This window comes from Choloepus didactylus, chromosome 7, assembly GCF_015220235.1.
Source record: "Choloepus didactylus isolate mChoDid1 chromosome 7, mChoDid1.pri, whole genome shotgun sequence".
Lineage (NCBI taxonomy): Eukaryota > Metazoa > Chordata > Mammalia > Pilosa > Megalonychidae > Choloepus > Choloepus didactylus.
The window spans coordinates 83,523,225-83,544,211 of record NC_051313.1 but is presented as its reverse complement, the minus strand read 5'-3'; the positions used below and the strand labels follow the sequence as shown (position 1 = coordinate 83,544,211).

At 37.4% G+C, this 20,987-nt stretch overlaps 1 protein-coding gene across 1 annotated transcript in view; it reads left to right on the top strand.

The window, feature by feature from the left end:
• The window catches only part of SDHAF4 (succinate dehydrogenase complex assembly factor 4), a 43,321-nt gene extending 22,543 nt beyond the window's left edge, over positions 1–20,778 (top strand). The window contains exons 2-3 of the mRNA XM_037844237.1: positions 12,712–12,861; positions 16,900–20,778. Coding sequence (XP_037700165.1) covers positions 12,712–12,861; positions 16,900–17,009 — 260 coding nt within the window. The 3' untranslated portion in view covers positions 17,010–20,778. The remainder of the gene's footprint in view (positions 1–12,711; positions 12,862–16,899) is intronic.
• The last annotated feature ends 209 nt before the right edge of the window (positions 20,779–20,987 follow it).

Below are 20,987 nucleotides of genomic sequence, written 5' to 3'. Positions count from 1 at the left end.
TGTCTAAGATGAGTCTCTTGTATGCAACATATTGATGGTTCATTTTTTTTGATCCATTCTGCGAATCTGTATCTTTTAATTGGGGAGTTTAATCCATTTACATTCAACGTTATAACCGTGAAGGCATTTCTTGAATCAGCCATCTTATCCTTTGGTTTATGTTTGTCATATTTTTCCCCTCTGTCTATTAATATCCTTTATTGTACCCATACCGAATCTCTTTAGTACTGAACCTTTCTCCAAGTCTCTCTGTCCTTTCTTTGTTTCTCTGTGTGTAGGACTCCCTTTAGTATCTCCAGTAGGGCAGGTCTCTTGTTAGCAAATTCTCTCAGCATTTGTTTGTCTGTGAAAAACTTAAGCTCTCCCTCAAATTTGAAGGAGAGCTTTGCTGGATAAAGTATTCTTGGCTGGAAATTTTTCTCACTCAGAATTTTAAATATATCGTGCCACTGCCTTCTTGCCTCCATGGTGGCTGCTGAGTAGTCACTACTTAGTCTTATGCTGTTTCCTTTGTATGTGGTGAATTGCTTTTCTCTTGCTGCTTTCAAAACTTGCTCCTTCTCTTCCGTGTTTGACAGTGTGATCAGAATATGTCTCGGAGTGGGTTTATTTGGATTTATTCTATTTGGAGTTCGCTGAGCATTTATGATTTGTGTATTTATGTTGTTTAGAAGATTTGGGAAGTTTTCCCCAACAGTTTCTTTGAATACTCTTCCTAGACCTTTACCCTTTTCTTCCCCTTCTGGAACACCAATGAGTCTTATATTCGGACGTTTCATATTATCTGTCATATCCCTGAGGTCCATTTCGATGTTTTCAATTTTTTTCTCCATTCTTTCTTTTATGCTTTCATTTTCCATTGTGTCATCTTCGAGGTCACTGATTCATTGCTCAACTTCCTCTAGTCTTGTACTATGAGTGTCCAGAATCTTTTTAATTTGGTCAACAGTTTCTTTAATTTCCATAAGATCATCCATTTTTTTATTTAGTCTTGCAATGTCTTCTTTATGCTCTTCTAGGGTCTTCTTGATATCCTTTATATCCCGTACTATGGTCTCATTGTTCATCTTTAGTTCTTTGAGTAGCTGCTCTAGGTGCTGTGTCTCTTCTGGTCTTTTGATTTGGGTGCTTGGGCTTGGGTTATCCATATTGTCTGGTTTTTTCATATGCTTTGTAATTTTCTGTTGTTTTTGGTGTCTTGGCGTTTGCTGAACTTGATAGGGTTCTTTTAGGATTTGTAGACCAATTGAAGTCCTTATCTCTAATTTATCAGATCTACAGCTTCATGGAGTACACTGTCTCTAACTAACCAGCAGGTGGCGTCCACGAGCCACCTGTTCTCCAGAAGCCAGTTCTCTCCTGCTTAGCCTTTTTGGTGAGTGGGGGAGTGAGTCTTGTGGGGTCCAATTGGTGTACCAAGCTTGCGTGTGTAGTTGGTGTTGCCTGCCCTGTATATGGGGCGTGTTTCTGGGCAGTCAGGGAGGGGGGGTGGCTCTAACAATCAAATCTCCCTGGTGATCCTAGATTTTTAAAGCTGCTGCAATAGTCTAAACCTTCAGTTCAGTCCTGCCACAGTTTGTCTCTGCCACTGACCCTCAAGTCCTTGGTATTGGCATATGGCTCCTGAGACTTGCAAGTGGGCCCCTCTTCCAGGCTGTGCACCCCGGGTCCTCTGTTGAGGGATGACTGTGCTATGTCACAGGTGAGTGCCATCCCCCAGGGCAGTTCTGGGCTGCTGGGCTGTGTAGGGAGGCTCCCAGTCTGCTGAACTGATGACTGAATGGTGCTTTGTTAATTCACACTGCTCCCCCTCCCAACTCTAGGACAATCAGCTGAGGTTGCAGGGAAGGCTAATGTCCACGCCCAGTTTCGTGGTGTGTGCCTGTTATTTGAAGCACTTCGTCACACTGGGTTGTCTGGGGCAGCTCTGGGCTATGGGGCTGGCGATGGGCAGGAGTGTTTCCTGTCCACCAGGATGATGACTGTGAGCGGACACCCCCCTTTTCTTGGTAAGTTGTGGTGTTTAGTGAGTTTTCTCAGCCACTGGATTATTGCCTTTTGTCTCAGAGCTTTATTAGCTGTGCTCTTGTTTTGACCTGCCCAAATTGCAAGTCTTTGAAGCTTTCTGTATTGGGCTTCTTAGAGTAATTGTTTTAGAAAAAGAAAAAAGGATTAAAAAAAAAGGGCCCTCCTCAGAGATCTAATGGGCTATTGAAATGCTAAGAGACAAAGCAATTAGGGCCATTAAGGAAAGGTCCATAGGGCAGAGAGATCAGCTTTTCTTCGGGATTTGCATATGAGCCTCAGGGCCTGAGCTCTGCCCTTCCCCTTTCTATGTTCACCAGAACTCCAAAAATCCTCCACTTTTATTTTGGAGTTTTTCGTGTTGTTTTTTTCTATGCCTGTCTCCTCTCTGCTTGGCTGGCTGCTCTCAGATTCTCTGGTGTCTGGTCTCAGTCTATCTGTGGTTGGAGTTTGGATCAGTAGAATGAGTTTCCGATAAGGGCTGCCACTGCAGTTCTCCCTTCTCCTTCCCAGAGCTGACAGCCCCTCCTCCCACGGGACTGCGCCTGGCAGGGAGGGGCGCGGGTCCCCTGGCCGCAAAAACTTACAGATTTCGCTGATCTCAGCAGTTCCACATTTTCATGAGTGTTGTATGAAGTATGCCCAAAGTCAGATTGCTCTGTGGTGTCCAGTCCACGCAGTTCCTGGCTTTCTACCTACTTTCCTGGAGCAGTAACTAACATACAGCTCACCAGTCTGCCATGTTGCCCCGCCTCCTCTCACTCCTTACTTTTTGCTTCTTTTTATTTCTTTAAATACATTAATTACTGTATATTCTGATTCAGTTATTTTAGTATCTGAAATCTTTGTGGTCTGTCCCTGTTGTTTGTTGATACGGCTAACTCTTGCTTGTGATGACTTGTTTCCTTATTGTTTTACTGTCATTCTCATTGTAGGACTTCCATGAGATGTAGGTTGAGAGAGTACTTCTCTTCAGAGGATTTGCTTCTACTTTTGGTTTTGGTTTGCTAAAGCTTCCAGAATGCACTATATCAGAAATGGGTTCGCTTTTTCAATCGGCATTTATTAGGCTGCAAATTTACAGTTCTAAGGCCATGAAAATGTCCAAATTAAGGCATCAAGAGGTAGATATTGTCTTTGAGGAAAAGCCAATGGCATCCAGTGTTCCTCTGTCACTTGGGAAGACACATGGTGAAGTCTGCTGGCCCTTCTCCTGGGTTTTAGTCTGAAAATGGCTTTCTCAGTTTCTGTGGGTCCTTCTTGCTTCTCCCAGGACGTTTTCTTTCTTAGCTTCTCTCTACTCTGTCTAAGATGTTTCTGTCTTTTATCCTCTCAAAGAACTCTCCAGCAAGGTGATTAAGACCCACCTTGAATGGGTGGGGTTACACTTCCATGGAAATGACCTAATAAGAAGGTCCCACCCACAGGTCTGCCCCCACAAGATTGGATTAAAAGAACATACTCTTTTCTGGGGTGCATAAAGATCCAAACCAGAACTGGGCACTTTGGACTTATCTTCACCTTATATTAGGATGCTCCCCTCTGGGGTTTTTGGACCATACAAATAGTGTATAGTCAAGATTAAACAAGTGCTGTTGTCATCAGTGTCTTTAAAAATCTTGTAAGGTACTCCTTTTTAAAATATCTCCAGTCTAAATGAAGGATTAGATAGATAGTTTTCCTTCCTTAATGGAGATTTTTTTTCTAGTTCCTTGCTCTTTGGACCAGTGGCATGGATATCACCTGGGAGCTTGTTAAAAATGCAGACTCTAAAGCCCCGCACAGATCTACTTAGAATCTACATTTTAACAAGTCTCCAAGGTGTTTTTTTGTGTACATTTACTTTTTGAACTCTGTTGGTTCACTTCTCGATACATTAGTTTTCCTGAGTACTGGCCTCTAGTAGGTTTTCTGTTTTGCTTGGGCTCAGGGCACTGTCATCTCTCTACTGTCCCCAGTGTTCTATGCCCCTTTCTCTAGGACCAAAAGCCACAGGATATGTAGCGGTTTAAGTGTTTGTTTACCTCACTGGACTCCTCTTTCAGGTATTAAAGTTATCATTACTTACTTTCCTCATACCCAAAGATATATTTTATATAGTTTTTCAGCCTTTTTTAGGTGTTTTATAATTGGAGAGTTTTAGCATCCTTATTTTAACAAATTGCCAGAAGCAGAAGCTCTGATCAGTTTTCATTGTTTTTAGTAGTGATTCACTCTTTTTTCCTTTTCATTTTTTTTTTGTCTCTTCCTTTAGAAGGTTATCTTCTTGCCTGTAATGTGCTTGCAAACATAATTCCAAATAGACTTTGAATAAGGCCAAACTACTCTTTGAAGTAGAAGATGTGGGCTTTGTGGCAGTATTTCCTTATATTCTCAAGAGATGTTTTTGCTTCAAGTTTGTCAGCTATTTCCAAGGTATTCGAGTTAGAGAAGTCTGACTGATAGCCAAAATGTAATGCTAACAGTAATAAAATTCAATTGCTCAGCACCTGCTATTATAGACCGATTACAGAGGAGTGGCTTATCGGCTCACTTTCATCTCTCTGTTAATTTTGTCATCTTAAAGACCTATTTTGACGTTGTCTGTTCTTGAAGCTACTTGGCACGTGTTTCACCCCCATCAAGGCCTATTGTTACAAGGCTGCTGTGCCAGGACTCATTTCCAAAGTTATAAAGCCTACAGGTACCAAGGAGCACAGTGTCCCGTCTTATCTTGTACTTTGCAGAAATGAGGGAAATTTTTTTCCTCTGCACTCTTTCCTACTCTGTCACTGGTCTCGGAGAAAGTCCCTTGAGAAAACTAGTCTTTCAGCTTTTCCATGCAACCCATCTTTGTACAAATAAGGCTCATGCAGAAGTGTACAAGGCCAGTCTAGAAGGACCAGTTTCTCAAACCTATACTTTGCTGCTTTTCTCTCTTTCTCTGGGTTGCACTTATGTTCCTGTTCCTCACCAAAACCCTATGGCAAATTAAATTCTGCATCCCACAGTTAAGGATGAAGTTATTAATGCACCCAATGTGTGCACATACACAGACATACACATTACTTTGTTACTCTTAACTACCTGGCAAAGTAAGTAGAATTATCCCCATTTTACGAATGGGGAAACAGACTCAGTGAGATAAAGTAACTTTCTCAAGGTCACAGAATTAGTACGTGGCATGGCTGGTTTTGGAACCCATGTGTGACTCTGATGCCCTTGGTTTGCAAGTTTCTAACTTCTGCATTGCATTACTTAGGAAAAGTCTAAGCTGCTATAACAATCCAGCAGAGTAGCCTGGCAGGACTACTGTGCTTTGACAGGGCGTTCAGGGATCCAGGTTCCTGTCATCTTCTTCTGTAGGGCAGCACATATAGTCAGCCAATATGCACTTCCAAACTTTACTAGTTACTTACAGCTTGCATCTGTTCTGATTGGTTGGACATCTGTTCTGATTGGATAATACCAATGTCATATAAGTTGTTAAATGTTTTAAGTATCACCCCTGTCCTGGGTGCTTGCCTCATCTGCATGTTTGAGCTGGGTTACTCTACATTACAACCCAAGAGAATAGGGAAAGATCCAGGACAATCGGGTTGTTGAAAAATTGAGGTGACCTGAATTTTCACGTCACTTCCAGTTATGCCTATTGTCCACAACTTGGACACATAACTCTGGGCTGCAAGGAAGGCTGGGAAATGTGATCTCTAAGTGAGTGGATTGGTACTAAGCTTAATAGCAAACAAGGTGGGTGTGGTGAGTCCTAGAACTAAATTGAAGAAGAGAAAGTGGACACCTGGGACAGCTAGCCATTCAACCTTGTGTCAGTTTTTCAGAGAATGATTTTGTTCGTATTATACAGAATCATTGTAAAATAAAGGCAGTTATACCTGTCTCATCACATAATTGTGAAGCTTAAAGAAGATGACATTTTTTAAATGCCTAGCACGTGCCTGGGACAAGGTAGTCATCTAATACATATCATTTGCTTTTATTTTTTATAGTTACTATATCTGTATCATTTAAGAGGTAAAATTTTTATCTTCAGATTGTAGCTTAAATTTATTTTGGCTGTTTTACAATTGGTACCCAGAGATGTGTTTTGTATCATTTTTAATAATAATAATTTTTGTATAAATGCATAGGAATTTCTACAGATTTGGAACATAGCAAGATTACCGTTTATACTGATTATTATTTCCATCTTTGAAAAAGATAGTTTTGAAAATTATTTTTAAAAATCTGCAAAAATGAGGTGAAACTATGTTGTAATATATATAACAGTAATACTGTCATATCATGTCAGACTTTTTTTTTTTTTAACTGTTACCAAACCTAAAACAAGAAATACTTTTGTGTTGAGTTGAGCCTGAGAGCACAGGTTACTGATAGCTATTAGATACTTGCTGATTTTTAGACTTCAAAGTGAATTATTTAATGTGCAATAAAAATAGATTTAATTAGTAACCAAATACAGAACCACTAATTGGAGCATATGTAAAATCTAATTTCTAATTATTAAAATTCTCCTTTCTGTATATCTGTGTTATTACTGAAATGTCATGACTTAGCAAATAATATTTCATGCTTTACAAATCAGCAGTAGACTGGTGATAGAAGTTTGTATAGTGGAGGTTGGTTGTATTTGCTAAATTGAGATATAATGTCAAATTCCAAAGAATCCTGTAGTACAGATAACAAGTGACTGTTTGATAAAACCCATAATTTGATCTAGAACTTTCCTTCAATTGTGCATGGTTTATATTCAGTAAAATTTTCAATATAATTTCTTTCTAAATAGTCAACCTTAGTAATTCAGGATGAGATTATTGTATGAAATATATTATTTTAATTTAATCAGAAACTCATATTTCCATGTTTCTATTTAGTTTATAAATAAAAATAAAGGCTGCCTTATAAAATATTATTTATTATTGTGTTTTTTTCTTTAACCTTTTTAGTATATTTGTAATTAAGTATTATTATAACAACATAAGAAAAAATGTAGTGTGCCCTTAGATACAGGAGTTTGGAGGCTTTGTCTCTACTGCCAGAAAACAATACAGATTTTAAGTAGTTAATGTTTTTATTTTAATATGTATAGAAATTTTTATTAGTCTGTAGAATTTTTCCCAACAAATTAATATCCTAAGCATAAAGTATTTTATGTAAGTAAACATGTAGATGTAAGGAAACTGTATTACTACTGTATTGTCATAACTTTATTAAAATAGTCAGGTACATATTTACCTACTGTTTTTAACCTGGTGTTTTGTGGGATTTTGGATATCTTGGCCAATGCTAATTTACATTCTAATTGCTGCCAGTCATCAAATTTGCTAGTCAACTGAGCTTTATATAGGATATGTGCTAATGAGCAGCCTGATAAACTGTGTTGAAATTAACTTAGTTTGTATGTGAGATAAACTGTGTTGAAATTAACTTAGTTTGTATGTGAGATTACATAACCTAATGTAATCTTACATACAGGACTTATGTAAATTCCAAGTCTTTTATGGAGAGTGTGTATGCATACCCCCAGGCAAATAAATACATAAAAATATTTCTATGGATATATATTTCTTTGTATAATTTTTTTAAAGTAGGGGATGAAATGTTATAGTGATGGCTAGAATATAGATAAAACACATGTAATCAAAGAACATTCTAATTATATGTAATGCTATCAAGAGTTTACAGATAATTTTATAATAATAATAATAGGTACTGTTTTCCACTATGCCAAGTGCTTGGCATAAATTGCCCTATTTAGTCTATATAGCACATTTCAGGTAATAGCTATTGTCTTTAAATTAGAGGAGAGGTAACAGATACAGAAAGAGTAGTAACTTGACACAAGGTTACACAACTAGTCAGTGGTTGTATGAGTTTCACATTGTTGCTGTAACAAATTAATTACCACAAACTTACTGACTTAAAACAACACAAATTTATTTTCTTACAGTTCTGGATGTCCAGAATTCAAAATGGGTTTCACCGGACTAAAGTCAGGCTTTCGATAGGGCTGTGTTCGTTCTGGAGGCTCTAGAAGAGAATCCTTCTTTCCCTTTTCCAGCTTCCAGTTGGTGCCCTAATTCCATGGCTCCTGGCCTCTTCCTCCATCTTTGTTATTGTTGTTGTTACTCTTTTTATGGAAGTTATGAGTTTACAATCATGCATAAGTGGGATATTTGTTCCAATTGATATAGCACATTTTTATAATTATACACTTAACTATATCCATGGTTTAACTTAGGGTTCATTATTTGTGTAGTGTAGTTCCATGGTTTTTTCTTTAATTTTTATTCTTTTAATATATATACAATCTAACATTTCCCCTTTTAATAACATTCAATTATATATTTCAGTGCTGTTAATTATATTCACAGTGTTCTGCTACCAACACCACCATCCTTTACAAAAACGTTTCCGTCATTCCAAATAGAAGTCCTGTACATTTTAAGCCTTAACTTTCCCTTCTGTATCCCCACCCCATCCCCTGGTATCCCATGTTCTAGGTTCTGACTCTATGGGTTTGCTTATTCTAATTATTTCAAATCAGTGAGATCACACAATATTTATCCTTTCATGTCTGGCTTGTTCCACTCAATCTGATGACTTTAAAGTTCATACATGTTGTCACATGTGTCAGGACTTCAGTCCCTTTTATAGCTGAATATTATTCCATTGTATCTATATACCACAGTTTGTTTATCCACTCATTGGTTGGTGGACACATGGGTTGTATCATTCTTTTGACAACTGGGAATAATGCTGCTATGAAGACCGGTGTGCAAATGTGTATTTGCCAAGGAAAAAAAGATGTAGTGCTCCCTTGAGGAGCCTGTGGAGAATGCAGGGGTATTGGCCTACCCCACCTCAATGGTTGCTAACATGACCACAGACATAGGGGACTGGTGGTTTGCTGGGTTGAGCCCTCTACCATAGGTTTTACCCTTGGGAAGACGGTTGCTGCAAAGGAGAGGCTAGGCCTCCCTGTGGTTGTGCCTAAGAGCCTCCTCCCGAATGCCTCTTTGTTGCTCAGATGTGGCCCTCTCTCTCTGGCTAAGCCAACTTGAAAGGTGAAATCACTGCCCTCCCGCCTACGTGGGATCAGACACCCAGGGGAGTGAATCTCCCTGGCAATGTGGAATATGACTCCCGGGGAGGAATGTAGAGCTGGCATCGTGGGACGGAGAACATCTTCTTGACCAAAAGGGGGATGTGAAAGGAAATGAAATAAGCTTCAGTAGCAGAGAGATTCCAAAAGGAGCCGAGAGGTCACTCTGGTGGGCACTCTTATGCACACTTTAGACAACCCTTTTTAGGTTCTAAAGAATTGGGGTAGCTGGTGGTGGATACCTGAAACTATCAAACTACAACCCAGAACCCATGAATCTTGAAGACAGTTGTATAAAAATGTAGCTTATGAGGGGTGACAATGGGATTGGGAAAGCCATAAGGACCACACTCCACTTTGTCTAGTTTATGGATGGATGAGTAGAAAAATAGGGGAAGGAAACAAACAGACAAAGGTACCCAGTGTTCTTTTTTTACTTCAATTGCTCTTTTTCACTCTAATTATTATTCTTGTTATTTATGTGTGTGTGCTAATGAAGGTGTCAGGGATTGATTTAGGTGATGAATGTACAACTATGTAATGGTACTGTGAACAATCAAAAGTACGATTTGTTTTGTATGACTGCGTGGTATGTGAATATATCTCAATAAAATGAAGATAAAAAAAAATGTGTGTTTGCATTTCTGCTTTCAGTTCTACTGCATATATACCTTGTGGTGGGATTGCCAGATCATATGGCAATTCTATATTTAGCTTTCTGAGAATCTGCCAAACTGTCTTCCACTGCATCTATACTATTTTACATTGCCACCAACAGTGAATGACTGTTACTATTTCTCCACATCCTCTCTGACACTTATTTCCATTTTTTTCAGTAGCAGGCATTCTAATGGGTGTAAAATGGGTATCTCATTGTGGTTGTGATTTGCATTTCTCTGATGACTAATGATGTTGAGTATCTGTTCATGTGATCTCTAGCCATTTGTATATCTTTGGAGAGATGTCTGTTCAAGTCTTTTGCCTGTTTTTTTAATTGGGCTGTTTATCCTTTCGTTATTAAGTTGAAAGATTTCTTTATATATTGTGGGTATTAACCCTTTATCAACTATGTAGTTTCCATATATTTTCTCCCATTGTATAAGTTGTCATTTTACTTTCATGATAATGCCCTTTGAGGTGCAAAACTTTAAATTTTGATGAGGTCCCATTTATCTGTTTTTTCTTTTGTTGCTTGTGCTTTGGGTGTCAAGTCTCCAGAACCATTGCCTAACAAAAGGTCTTGAAGATGCTTCCTTAATTTTCTTCTAGGAGTTTGCTAGTTCTAGCTCTTACATTTAAGTCTTTGATCCGTATTGAGTTGATTTTGTATAAGGTGTGAGATAGGGATCTTCGTTTTTTTTGCATATGGCTGTCCAGTTTTCCCAGCACCATTTGTTGAACAGTCTGTTCCTTCCCAATTGAGTGGTCTTTGCCCTCTTATCAGAAATCAGTTGGCCATAAATGTGATGATTGATTTCTGAGCTCTAATTCTATTCCATTGGTCTATATGTCTGTCTTTGTGTCGGTACCATGCTGTTTTGATTACTGTGGCTTTATATTAAATTTTAAGATCAGGAAGTGTCAGTCCTCCAACTTCATTCTTTTTCAAGACACCTTTAGCTATTTGGGGCCCCTTACTGTTCCATATAAATTTGACAGTTGTCTTTCCCATTTCTGCAAAGAATGTTGTCAGAATTTTTATTCAGATTGTGTTGAATCTATAAATTGCTTTGGGTAGGATTGACATCTTAATGATGTTTAGTCTTATGATCCATGAATGTGGAATCCTTCCGTTTATTTAAGTCTTCTTTATTTCTTTTAGCAATGTTTTGTAGTTTCCTATGTACAAGTCCTTTACATCCTTGGTTAGATTTATTCCTAGGTATTTGATTCTTTTAATTGCTATTGTGAATGGAATTATTTTCTTGGTTTCTTCTTTAATTGTTTAACCTTGTATATAGAAACACTACTGATGGGGGAGGGGTTGATCTTGAACCCTGCTAATTTGATGAATTCATTTATTAGCTCTAGGAGCTTTCGTGTGGATTTTTCAGTATTTTCTGAATATAGGCTTATATAATCTGCAAATAGAGAAAGATTTACTTCTTCCTTTCCAATTTGGATGCCTTGTATTTCTTTTTCTTCCCTAATTGCTTTGGCAAGAACTTTCAGTACAGTGTTGAATAATAATGGTGACAGTGGTCATCCTTGTCTTGTTCCTGATCTTAAAGGGAAAGCTTTCAGTCTTTCACCATTAAGTAGAATGTTAGCTGTGGACCTCTTTTGGCATACAAAGTCGCTAATCAAAAGCCATGATCAGTGAATGGTCATGTCCACCCCTTGGCTTGGGGAAGAGGATTTTTATTTTCCTTTTTGTCACAAATGACCCCATGGTGGTCTGCCTCGAGAGTCAAGGATGGGTGCCAGTAGCTGTCACACAGAGAGAGCAATTTACTGTTCTTTGCCATAATTTTCAGCCTCTTCCTCCTGCTCTTCTCTGGATGCTATACGGTCTTCTACTGGCCTCTGGAATTTCAAAATAGTTGTTTCAGACAGTTCCTTCCTGCTTAATGTTGTGGAAGTACTGAGTCCTAGAGCTCCCTTCTCCATCTTCTTCCCACAGTTCTCCTTCTTCCTCCATCTTTAAAACATCAACATCTGGCTGAGTCCTTCTCACCCTGCCATGTCTCTAGTTCTCTCTTCTGATTCCCTCTTCCACTAATAAGGATCCTTGTGATTACCTGGTGCCCACTGGGTGATCTAGAATAATCTCCTTAGGTTAAGATCATCTGATTAGCAACCTTAATTCCATCTGTTACTTTCCTTCCCCTTTGCCATGTTACATAACCTGTTCACAGGTTCTGGGTGGTAGGACATGGTCATGTTTATAGGTCATTATTCTGCCTACCACAGGGATGTAGTGGAACTGATACTCAGATCGGTCTGGCTCTAAAACCATTCCTTTTAAGAAGATGAAAATCCCCAGTGATGAGGTCATTTTCTTAGAATGATTTTGCCCTTATTGAACATTTCATACAAGGGATTGGTTAACTTTCGTAGTACTGAAAGTTTTACTTTCTCTTTTCAGCATAGAGAGAAAGTGACCTCATTTGCACAGCATAGATGCTCAGTACATTTAAAAATTTATAGTTGACTGGAAAAGAACCATGATTAGGATTTGAATATAAGAATACTAAGTGTAGACTCATGATTTCTAAAAACTAAAAGGCTAAATGCTGACATTGAAAGCTCATACTACTTAGTTACTCCTAATTGTCTGAGTCCTGGTGTTTTGGGCATTGCTTCAGACAGAAATCAGTGTTTTACCTGAGTTTGTTCAGTCTTGATAATGGTTACCTAACTCATTTCAAAGCTCTTATTTTCAACTCACAACATTGGTCACCTCCAATCAAGGAAACTGGCTATTGAGAAGAGTGGAGGGGAAACTGTTCACTGTATGTGCTTTAGTACCTTTAAAGGTTTGATACATACAAATATATAAACAAAAATAAATAAAGTTATTAAATTTTTTAAGTATAATAAATAAACAGCTCTTACTTTTTCCACTCTCTCCATTCTACTAGGATCACCCCTTTTGTGGCATTCTTTGAGGAAAACGAGTTCTCTAGGAGGAAAGTCTGAACCTGCCAAACAATCCCTTAAGAAGCCAAAGTTACCAGAAGGTCGTTTTGATGTACCAGAAGGTTCCCATTTAGAGAAAGAACCACTGGAAAGTGAGTATAATAAAATGCCTTTCGATTTTTGAAGTTTCAAAAGTGTTTTAATTATTGAGAAAAAAACAAATGAAGGAAAAACATGCTATTGCTTATAATTCTTTATTAGCAGTAATAAAGCATATTGCAATACTGAGTAAAATCACCTTTATTAACCATCAATATGTGTGGTTTAAAAAAAAGATTTCTAAGGCCCTGACAGTTTTGATTGTTTTATTTATTACACCCCACTATTCATGTGTCAAAATATATGGTGTTGAGACTTTCTTCGATGCAAGTAACAGAACCCCACTCTAGCATACTTAAGCAAAAGGTCCAGTAGGTTGTTATTAGAGTAGGTCATACGTGAGGCACCCAAGGACAGCAGTGCTGCTGGGTATTGGAAACAGACTGGAACCTAGAGACTAAGCACTATACGGAATCCAGCCTATTCTTCTTCCTTCTCTGTCTCTCTTCACTTCTCTCCATTATTCTCTGTGTCCAAACTGGCTTCTCAGTGAACTGGGAAGAAACTCAGTTCAAGAGAGCAACCAGATTGAGACTAGAATTTCTTAGTCTTAATTCCACATTCCCTGAGAAGAAAGCTTATTGGCCATGCTTGGCTCAGGTATCCACAGTTGAATCAGTCAGCAGTGGCCAATGGGGTGGGTCACCCTTTGAGGTAGTTTTTCTTTCTGTAACCATGGGTTGGAGAAAGAAAAGTGGCAATTTTGAGAAAACAGAATTTTCATTTTTTGGGGGGAGGGGGGCATTGCAGAGAAAGGTGACAGACTAAACATTTTCTCTGCAGTGTATACAAAAGTTGGCTCGTGCCATAAAGCTCTGTTTTTTAGAGTACTGCTATATTTTCACTCCACCCTTTTATACTTTGAATTGTGGAACATGCACAAGTATTACCTATTCAAAAATAAATTTAAAACAGTGTAAATGTAAACGTACCACTTTGAGACCTTGGCAAGGCTCCCTGCTCGTCCAGTTTTTCCAGTCAAATGAGTGTTAACCCATCAATGGAGTGAAGTGTCCTAAGCAAGAGGACATCAGCAGAGGAGTTAAGGACCTTGTCTGCAATTCTTTCAAGTATATAAAAGGTTTTAATGATTGCTTGTTCAATTATATATTTCAGTTTGTAGTACTTTACCAAGCCAAATCTAATAGCCAGACCAATCAGTCAAAATGATGGAGATTTTTAAAAAAATTTGTCATAATCTAAAGGTGAGATATTTTCCTTTGGCGGTTTTAGCTAAGCAGAAAAATCTGAGAGGAAATATTTCCTTACAACATCATACAGGTAGTAAGCAGTACATTTCAAGAAGTAATCATCTATTTAGCACAGTGCTAGGCAATCGTCTTAATTTTTGAGTCACTTCAGTTCCCATTGAACCTGTGTCACCCCTTAGAAGTCAGCTGTCTGGCAAATGTCACCAAATCCAGATGATTTTCAATCCTTATTTTATTTGAACTATCCACAACAGTTGACAGTATTAACCATTGCTTTTTAAAAATCTTTCTTGGCTTCTTTTATTCCCTCTCTAGTTTTTCATTCTATTTCTTTAACCATTTCTTCCTGGGCTCTTTTTTAAGCCCTGCTTCCTAACTCCTAAATATGAGTATTTGCTTGGTCTCTCACCATAGCCCTCTAGGTTTTTCTATGAAGATCTCATATCTTCCTATTGTGATTTAAATATCACATAGGTGTTGGTGATTCACACATTTATGCCTCTCTGGTCAAGTCTCTTTCCTGAGCTTTGTTCTCCTATTTCCAACTGTCTCCTAAACATTTTCAATTGCATATTCCAAACTTATCTCAAAAATTATCATGTCTAAAACTAAATTCATCCTCTACCCAGTTTTCCTGCTCACCATCACCCTTCTCACCACCCACCCCACATCTTACTCTTCCTCCTGGATTCCTGCTCAGTCCTGTCTACCAAGTCACCCAAGCCTGAAGCCTGAGAATAATCTTTCACCCCTGTTTCCCTTATCCAGTCACAAACCAACTGTTGTTGATTCTACCTTCTTAACATCTCTCCAATTCATCTTCTCTTACTCATCCTACCAAAAATGCCTAAATTCAGGCTATCAATAGTTCTGTTAGTCTCCTAACAGGTCTCTCTGCTTCTAACCTTGTTTCCCTCCTTCTATTCTTATCTCCTTACCTCTAGTACTTATTTCATTCTAAGAACAATTTATAGGTTGTCCCTCTGCAGAGAGTAAATTTCATTACTAAATTGATAAAGGCAGATATTTGTAGCCAGGTACCCTGTGAGATACAAAAATGAATACGAAAGGGAGATGATATATGTAAATAACTATGAACAGCACATCATATGATAATTAACATGAGATATACCAAGAAAGAGCTCAGAGAAAGGTATATAAAAGAGATAACATTTGAATTTGGTTTTAAAAAATAAAATCCTGGTAAGTAGGAAAGGAGTGGTAGGGAGATGTTTCCCCCAAAAAAAAAGTCAAAGAGAAGGAGGCTGGGAAACATTAACACATGCAAGACACAGCTAATGGGCCTCTTTGGCTATAGCGTAAAATATATATAGTGGATTAATAGAATGTATGGCTGGAAAGGAAGATTTAGCTCAAATCTGGGAGGACCTGAAATGCCAGGTTGTAGTATATGAGCTTTATGTAGTAGGGCAGTGAGGAAAGCACTGAATGTTTTGTTGTAGGGATTTTTTTTAATCAGCTTTATTGATGTGTAATCTAAATACAGTAAAATTTATCCATTTAAAAAGTTTCTTATTTTAAGTATGCTCCCTTTGGATCTGGGACCAGGTATCTGCACAGGGATCATGGACCAGGTCTGTGCTGAGCCAATGAGAGGTGGGGGAGGGGCCAGTCTGGGCACCTCAAGATCCAACTGCTTTTAAGTAGCCTTTTTCTTGATTTAGCACTCACCCTGCTATTGTGGTCCTTTAATGTTGTTTTGTTTTTTGTTTTTTTGTAGCTTTGAGAAAGATGTTTCTGCCAGTTCTTGCTGGTTGTCCAAAGCTTCTGAGGCTTACCTGTCTTCTTTCTTTTGCCTCGGGAAGGGTTAACATGATTTTGGTGATGATCTTAGTTTTATAAAGAGAAAAATTTTGAGTTGAGGTTATTTCTGATAGCTGGTATCTCTCCTGTTCTTTCCATATAGAGCACAGTGTAGTATATGGGCTAAGAGCAAGACTGCAGCCAGAATCTGAATTCAAACTTGGAATCACCACTGAGTAGCTGTGTGACCTTGAGCAACTTTCTTAACCCTTTCTAGTTTCTCATCTGTAAAATGGGAACAATAATTGGTCCTGCCTTATAGGATTAGTATGAGTATTAAATGAATTAATATGTATAAATTATTCGGAATTGAGCCTGGCCCATGGTGGGTACTCCTATTATGAACATATAATATTATTAACAGTCATAATTGCTATTATGTTAATAAATGTCAGTATCAGCTAGGTAGTTGCTGAAACCAAAAGTCTTTTATGAGGAACAATAATATTAATTATAGCTACAATTAATCAGGCATGTCTTATGTACCTTGCACTGTCCTAGAGACTTGATGTACATTACCTTGTTTAATCCTTGAGATACTGTAGCTCTGTAAGGCAGGTACCATTGTTTTCCCCATTTTACCCATTGGAAAACTGAGGCACTGAATCAAGATGATTTCTTCAAAGTAATCTTGTTCCAGAACCTTCTAAATCATATAGATTGTACTTTGCATTCTCTACATTTCTTTCCTCCTGTTTTAATCCAGCAGCACATGCACAGCAACTGTTCAGACTGGGGCTGAGAATGCTCCAAGAATTTTAAGTCACTAACATGGGTAAAAAAGTTGGTTGAATATGAAAATTGTATCTTAAAGTGATTTCTCAAAAACCGGAAAAAGAACCACATTTACAGTTCATTTTAAAACTGTGGCGTAATCTCATCAGTAGAAATTTAGTCAGTTTCCTACGCAACTCTGCAACCCTGTTTTCAAAATTGACCATAATGATTTTCCCATCTCTATTGACTGCTATGTTTACATTTTCTGTCTTTCTTTAGAATTTCCTGATGATGTTAATCCTGTTACCAAAGAAAAGGGTGGACCCAGGGGCCCAGAGCCCACTCGATATGGAGATTGGGAACGTAAAGGACGTTGTATTGACTTTTAAGACACGTATAATTTTTCTGAATATGTACTTCTGAATTAACTTATTTTTTATTATTTTATTTCTTACATAGTTTAAGGCATCTGATTTCTATAATGTGTTTAAAAATATATATGATGGCTTTGGAAGAAAATGCGCTACTATAAATTGGGAAAGAAAATATTTCTACATTAGCACATATGACTTTAAATCTGTTGAGGTATGGAAGTGATTATAGAGCTGCAAACTTTTACTTCAGCATTTTTCAGTTTAAATTAGTTACTTGTAAAATGAAAATAAAATAATTTTTTAAATTCCATTACCATGTGCTAGGTAACAGTGACTTTTTAAATGTGAGTTAAATAATGCATTATACTTTGAGTAGGCCACAGTAACTACAGAAAATCTTTTGACAAGGAGCTGGATTACTTGCTTCAAAACCTGGCTCCACTTCTTACTAGCCATGTGACCTTGTTACTTACTTTCTGTATGCATTGGTATCCTTATGTGTAAATTGGAAATAATGATAGTTCCACTTCATAGGGTGGTTTGAGGGAGAATTAAATAAGTAAATATGTAGTCCACTTGGGGCAGTGTATAACACATACCTCTCATTAAATGTTAGCTATTCTTAAATCATAAATATATTTTTCCAGGTATTTAGACTATCTGGGGAGGAAAATTAAGAAACAGTAATTTGAAATACTTCAGTTGGAATTGTTTTATATGTATGCAACACTTAAAAATCATTAGTTGAAAAATAGTGATTATTTGCTTGGGTGAACTGAGATCAAATATGTTAAGTTTGTAAAACATAAAATTCAGGTACAGAGGGCAAATATGAGAAAAGCAGAAAATAGAATCTGCCAATCTAGTCAGATTTGATGACTCAAAAGCTCCTATGCTCTGGCCTTGATAACTAGGTCAGGAAAAGTCAAGTCCAGTTTACAGATCTGGAATGAGGGAAGGTCAGGAATTGCTGGGTTCCCTTAGGTTTCCTTTGTTACAGGTCCTTGGCCTCATGTGGATAGAGATTGGGCCTTCAGTTCCAGGCTACTCTTGAATTACCTAGGACGAAAGGGTTAGCAGACCCTATGGAAAGCAGGATGCCATGGGCTGATAATTTTGTGATATTATTTGAGGAGATTGTAAGGAGACCTAGTTAAGAAAATAAATTTTTTAAAAAGTATATTCTACCCAGAAACATACTAATAGTGTGCAAATAAGGACTAGTCATTTGGCCTTTATATCAGTTGTCTCTCAGTCAGTGTTTGTTCTGATTGCAGTTACTGTGTATGTTGTGAAGTAATAACCACATTACTTTTAAAATATGCTATAATTTAATCAGCCTCCAATTAGCCCAGATTAGTGAAGGTTTTTATTAGGTTAATTCAAAAATAGTACTTCAAATTATTTTGTATTGTATAGTCTTGCTTGTGTTTTATTATAGTCATCATTATATGTGATAGAGAAAAGACAATTTATATACCAAGAGCTGATATAACAACCAAAGAGTTGTATGAAGATAATAGAATCTTTAATCTCTGTTAACAGTAATGTATTTCATGACAGTTACCGAAATATTTATGGTCTTTATTTCCATCAGACATTAACGAAAAAACTTGAGAACTCTCAATTTGGAACATGAGATAATGTGAGCTTCATGGAAATCTGTTGCTCACATCTCCTCCTTCAGAAAGAAAAATTGACTGAGAACCCCAGCTGCTGCCCTTTGGCATCCACTACTATGTTCTTATTGAGGTCCCCACCAGTGACTGAGCATATAGATGCTATTAATGCCAGCCCTTTCCTGTGATGGGTGAATTTGGTTCAACAACTCCCCATAGGCCTGCTCAAAATTTTTTTAGGACTGTGCTGCAATCCAAGACTTCCTACCCAATTCTCATTTTCTTTCCTCTCCTTCACCATTGTCAGATCCTACCTGCTCCTCCTTTTTATCATTCACAGATATCTCCCCCAATACATCTCTTTTACTTTTAATCCAGTCTTGGCATCTGTTTCTTAAAGAATCCAAAATAACATGGATGATTTTTTTTTACATTTTTTATTATGAAATATAATGTTATATATTTCATATTATTTCAAATATATATATGTTAACATATACTGAAAAGTGATAACTTTCAAGTACAATTTAACTAGTCGGAGAGTAAATTTCAAAGGATGTTATGGGTTACAGTTAATATGGATGATTTTTAAAACACACTTATAAGCAGGTTTTCAGAAAATGTCACTGGCTTTTTGCAGTATAATCATAGTTTAAATAATTTTACATTGCTTGGTGTTATGGATTGACTTGTGACCCCCAAAAAGATATGCTGAATTTGTAATCTCCAGTACCTCAAAATGTGACCTTATTTGGAAATAAAGTCATTATGCATAGAATTGGGCAAGTTAAAATGAGGTCATACTGGAGTAGGATGTCTCTTAATCCAGTATGACTAGTGTCCTTATAAGAACAGAAAATTTGGACAGAGAAGGGACAGCCATATAACAGAGGCAGAGATTGAATTATTCCACAAGCCGGAGATCACCATGGATTGCTGGCAAACCAACACCAGAATTCTATAGACTTCAGAGGAAGTGTGGCCCTGCCAACACCTTGATTTTGGACTTCTAGCCTGCAGAACTGGGAGACAATAAAATTCTGTTATTTTGAGCCACACAGTTAATCATACTTGGTTTCAGCAGCCCTAGCAAACTAAGACTCGGAGGGAATTCTGGGAAATAAGTTGACCTTTTATATGTAAGACTCATACCATGAAACCTTGTACATAGTAGGGATTTTGGTTGAATTGAATTATGTCCAGCATTTTCTCTTTCTTTGATGTCAGTTGCTATGACCTACTATCAGTCAAAATATAATTTTAACTATTGAACTTTTAAGAACAAATTTAAAAGCCATATTCTGGTATCTAATAACAAATATTAGTTGGATGGCTAGAGTAGTTTCCAGTGAGCAAGTTTTGTAATAGCAGTTAATGATGTGTCAGCAATTTTAATAATTTCAGAAGAGTACTTTTTTTAAGTACAGCATAAGAATGGCAGGGGGTAATTAACCAATGTTGATTGATCAATTAGGAAGGAAAGTAAAATGAAGGTATATGTATCAAAGTGCCTGGAAAGTTCATTCATTCAGCTGATTCACTTAATCAATGTCAGTTGCCCACTTTGTGCCAGATACTATGCTAGGCTCTTCAGATTTGATGATGAATGAAACAGAGCCCCTCCCATCCTGGCATAAAGTCTGGTGGGTTTGATTTGCATTTAAGAACAGTTCCAGAAGGCAGCTGAGGACTAAATGCATTACAGGTACTTCACCCCAAACAAACCAAAGGGAATTTCATAACTTTGGTGAGACTATTCCACTTCTGGAGCTTTTGGTACTAAATGACTCTTCAAATACCTGAATTTTCACCTCTTTAAATCAAAACTGACTCTGTGGAATATTTATTAATTAAGTATTCATTCCATGATCAAACATGTTCTGATTTTGCTGTAATCCTCCCTGGACATTGATCAAGAAGATATGGAGTAAGCAGAGTGATATAATTAAGATTCCTGGACATACAAGTAGCCCTGAGAAGAGTATTTTTTGGTGGGCATCTATCTCTGCACAATACTGGAACTAAAGCTGCCCCACCTTCACTAAGCTTGGAATGTTTGACCTGAATGAATTATAAAGATTATTGTACTATCCATGAATGTGAGGCTGTGTTCTTGTGAATATTGATAAATATTTATGATTAATAAATACTTAATAGCAGTTGTGTACAGTGGACATTTTGTTGTAAGTCTTCCTCCTTAAGATCTTCATTTGTAGAAAGAGATACTTGTTTCTGATATAACTAGTAACTCTTGGCCTTGGTTCTAACATATATTGCTTTTTGGCTCTTCCTGTATTCCACCTCCTTGTGGGAAACAATACCCATATACTCTCTTTAAACTAACTTTTCTTTTATAATCACCAAAGTGTGGGAG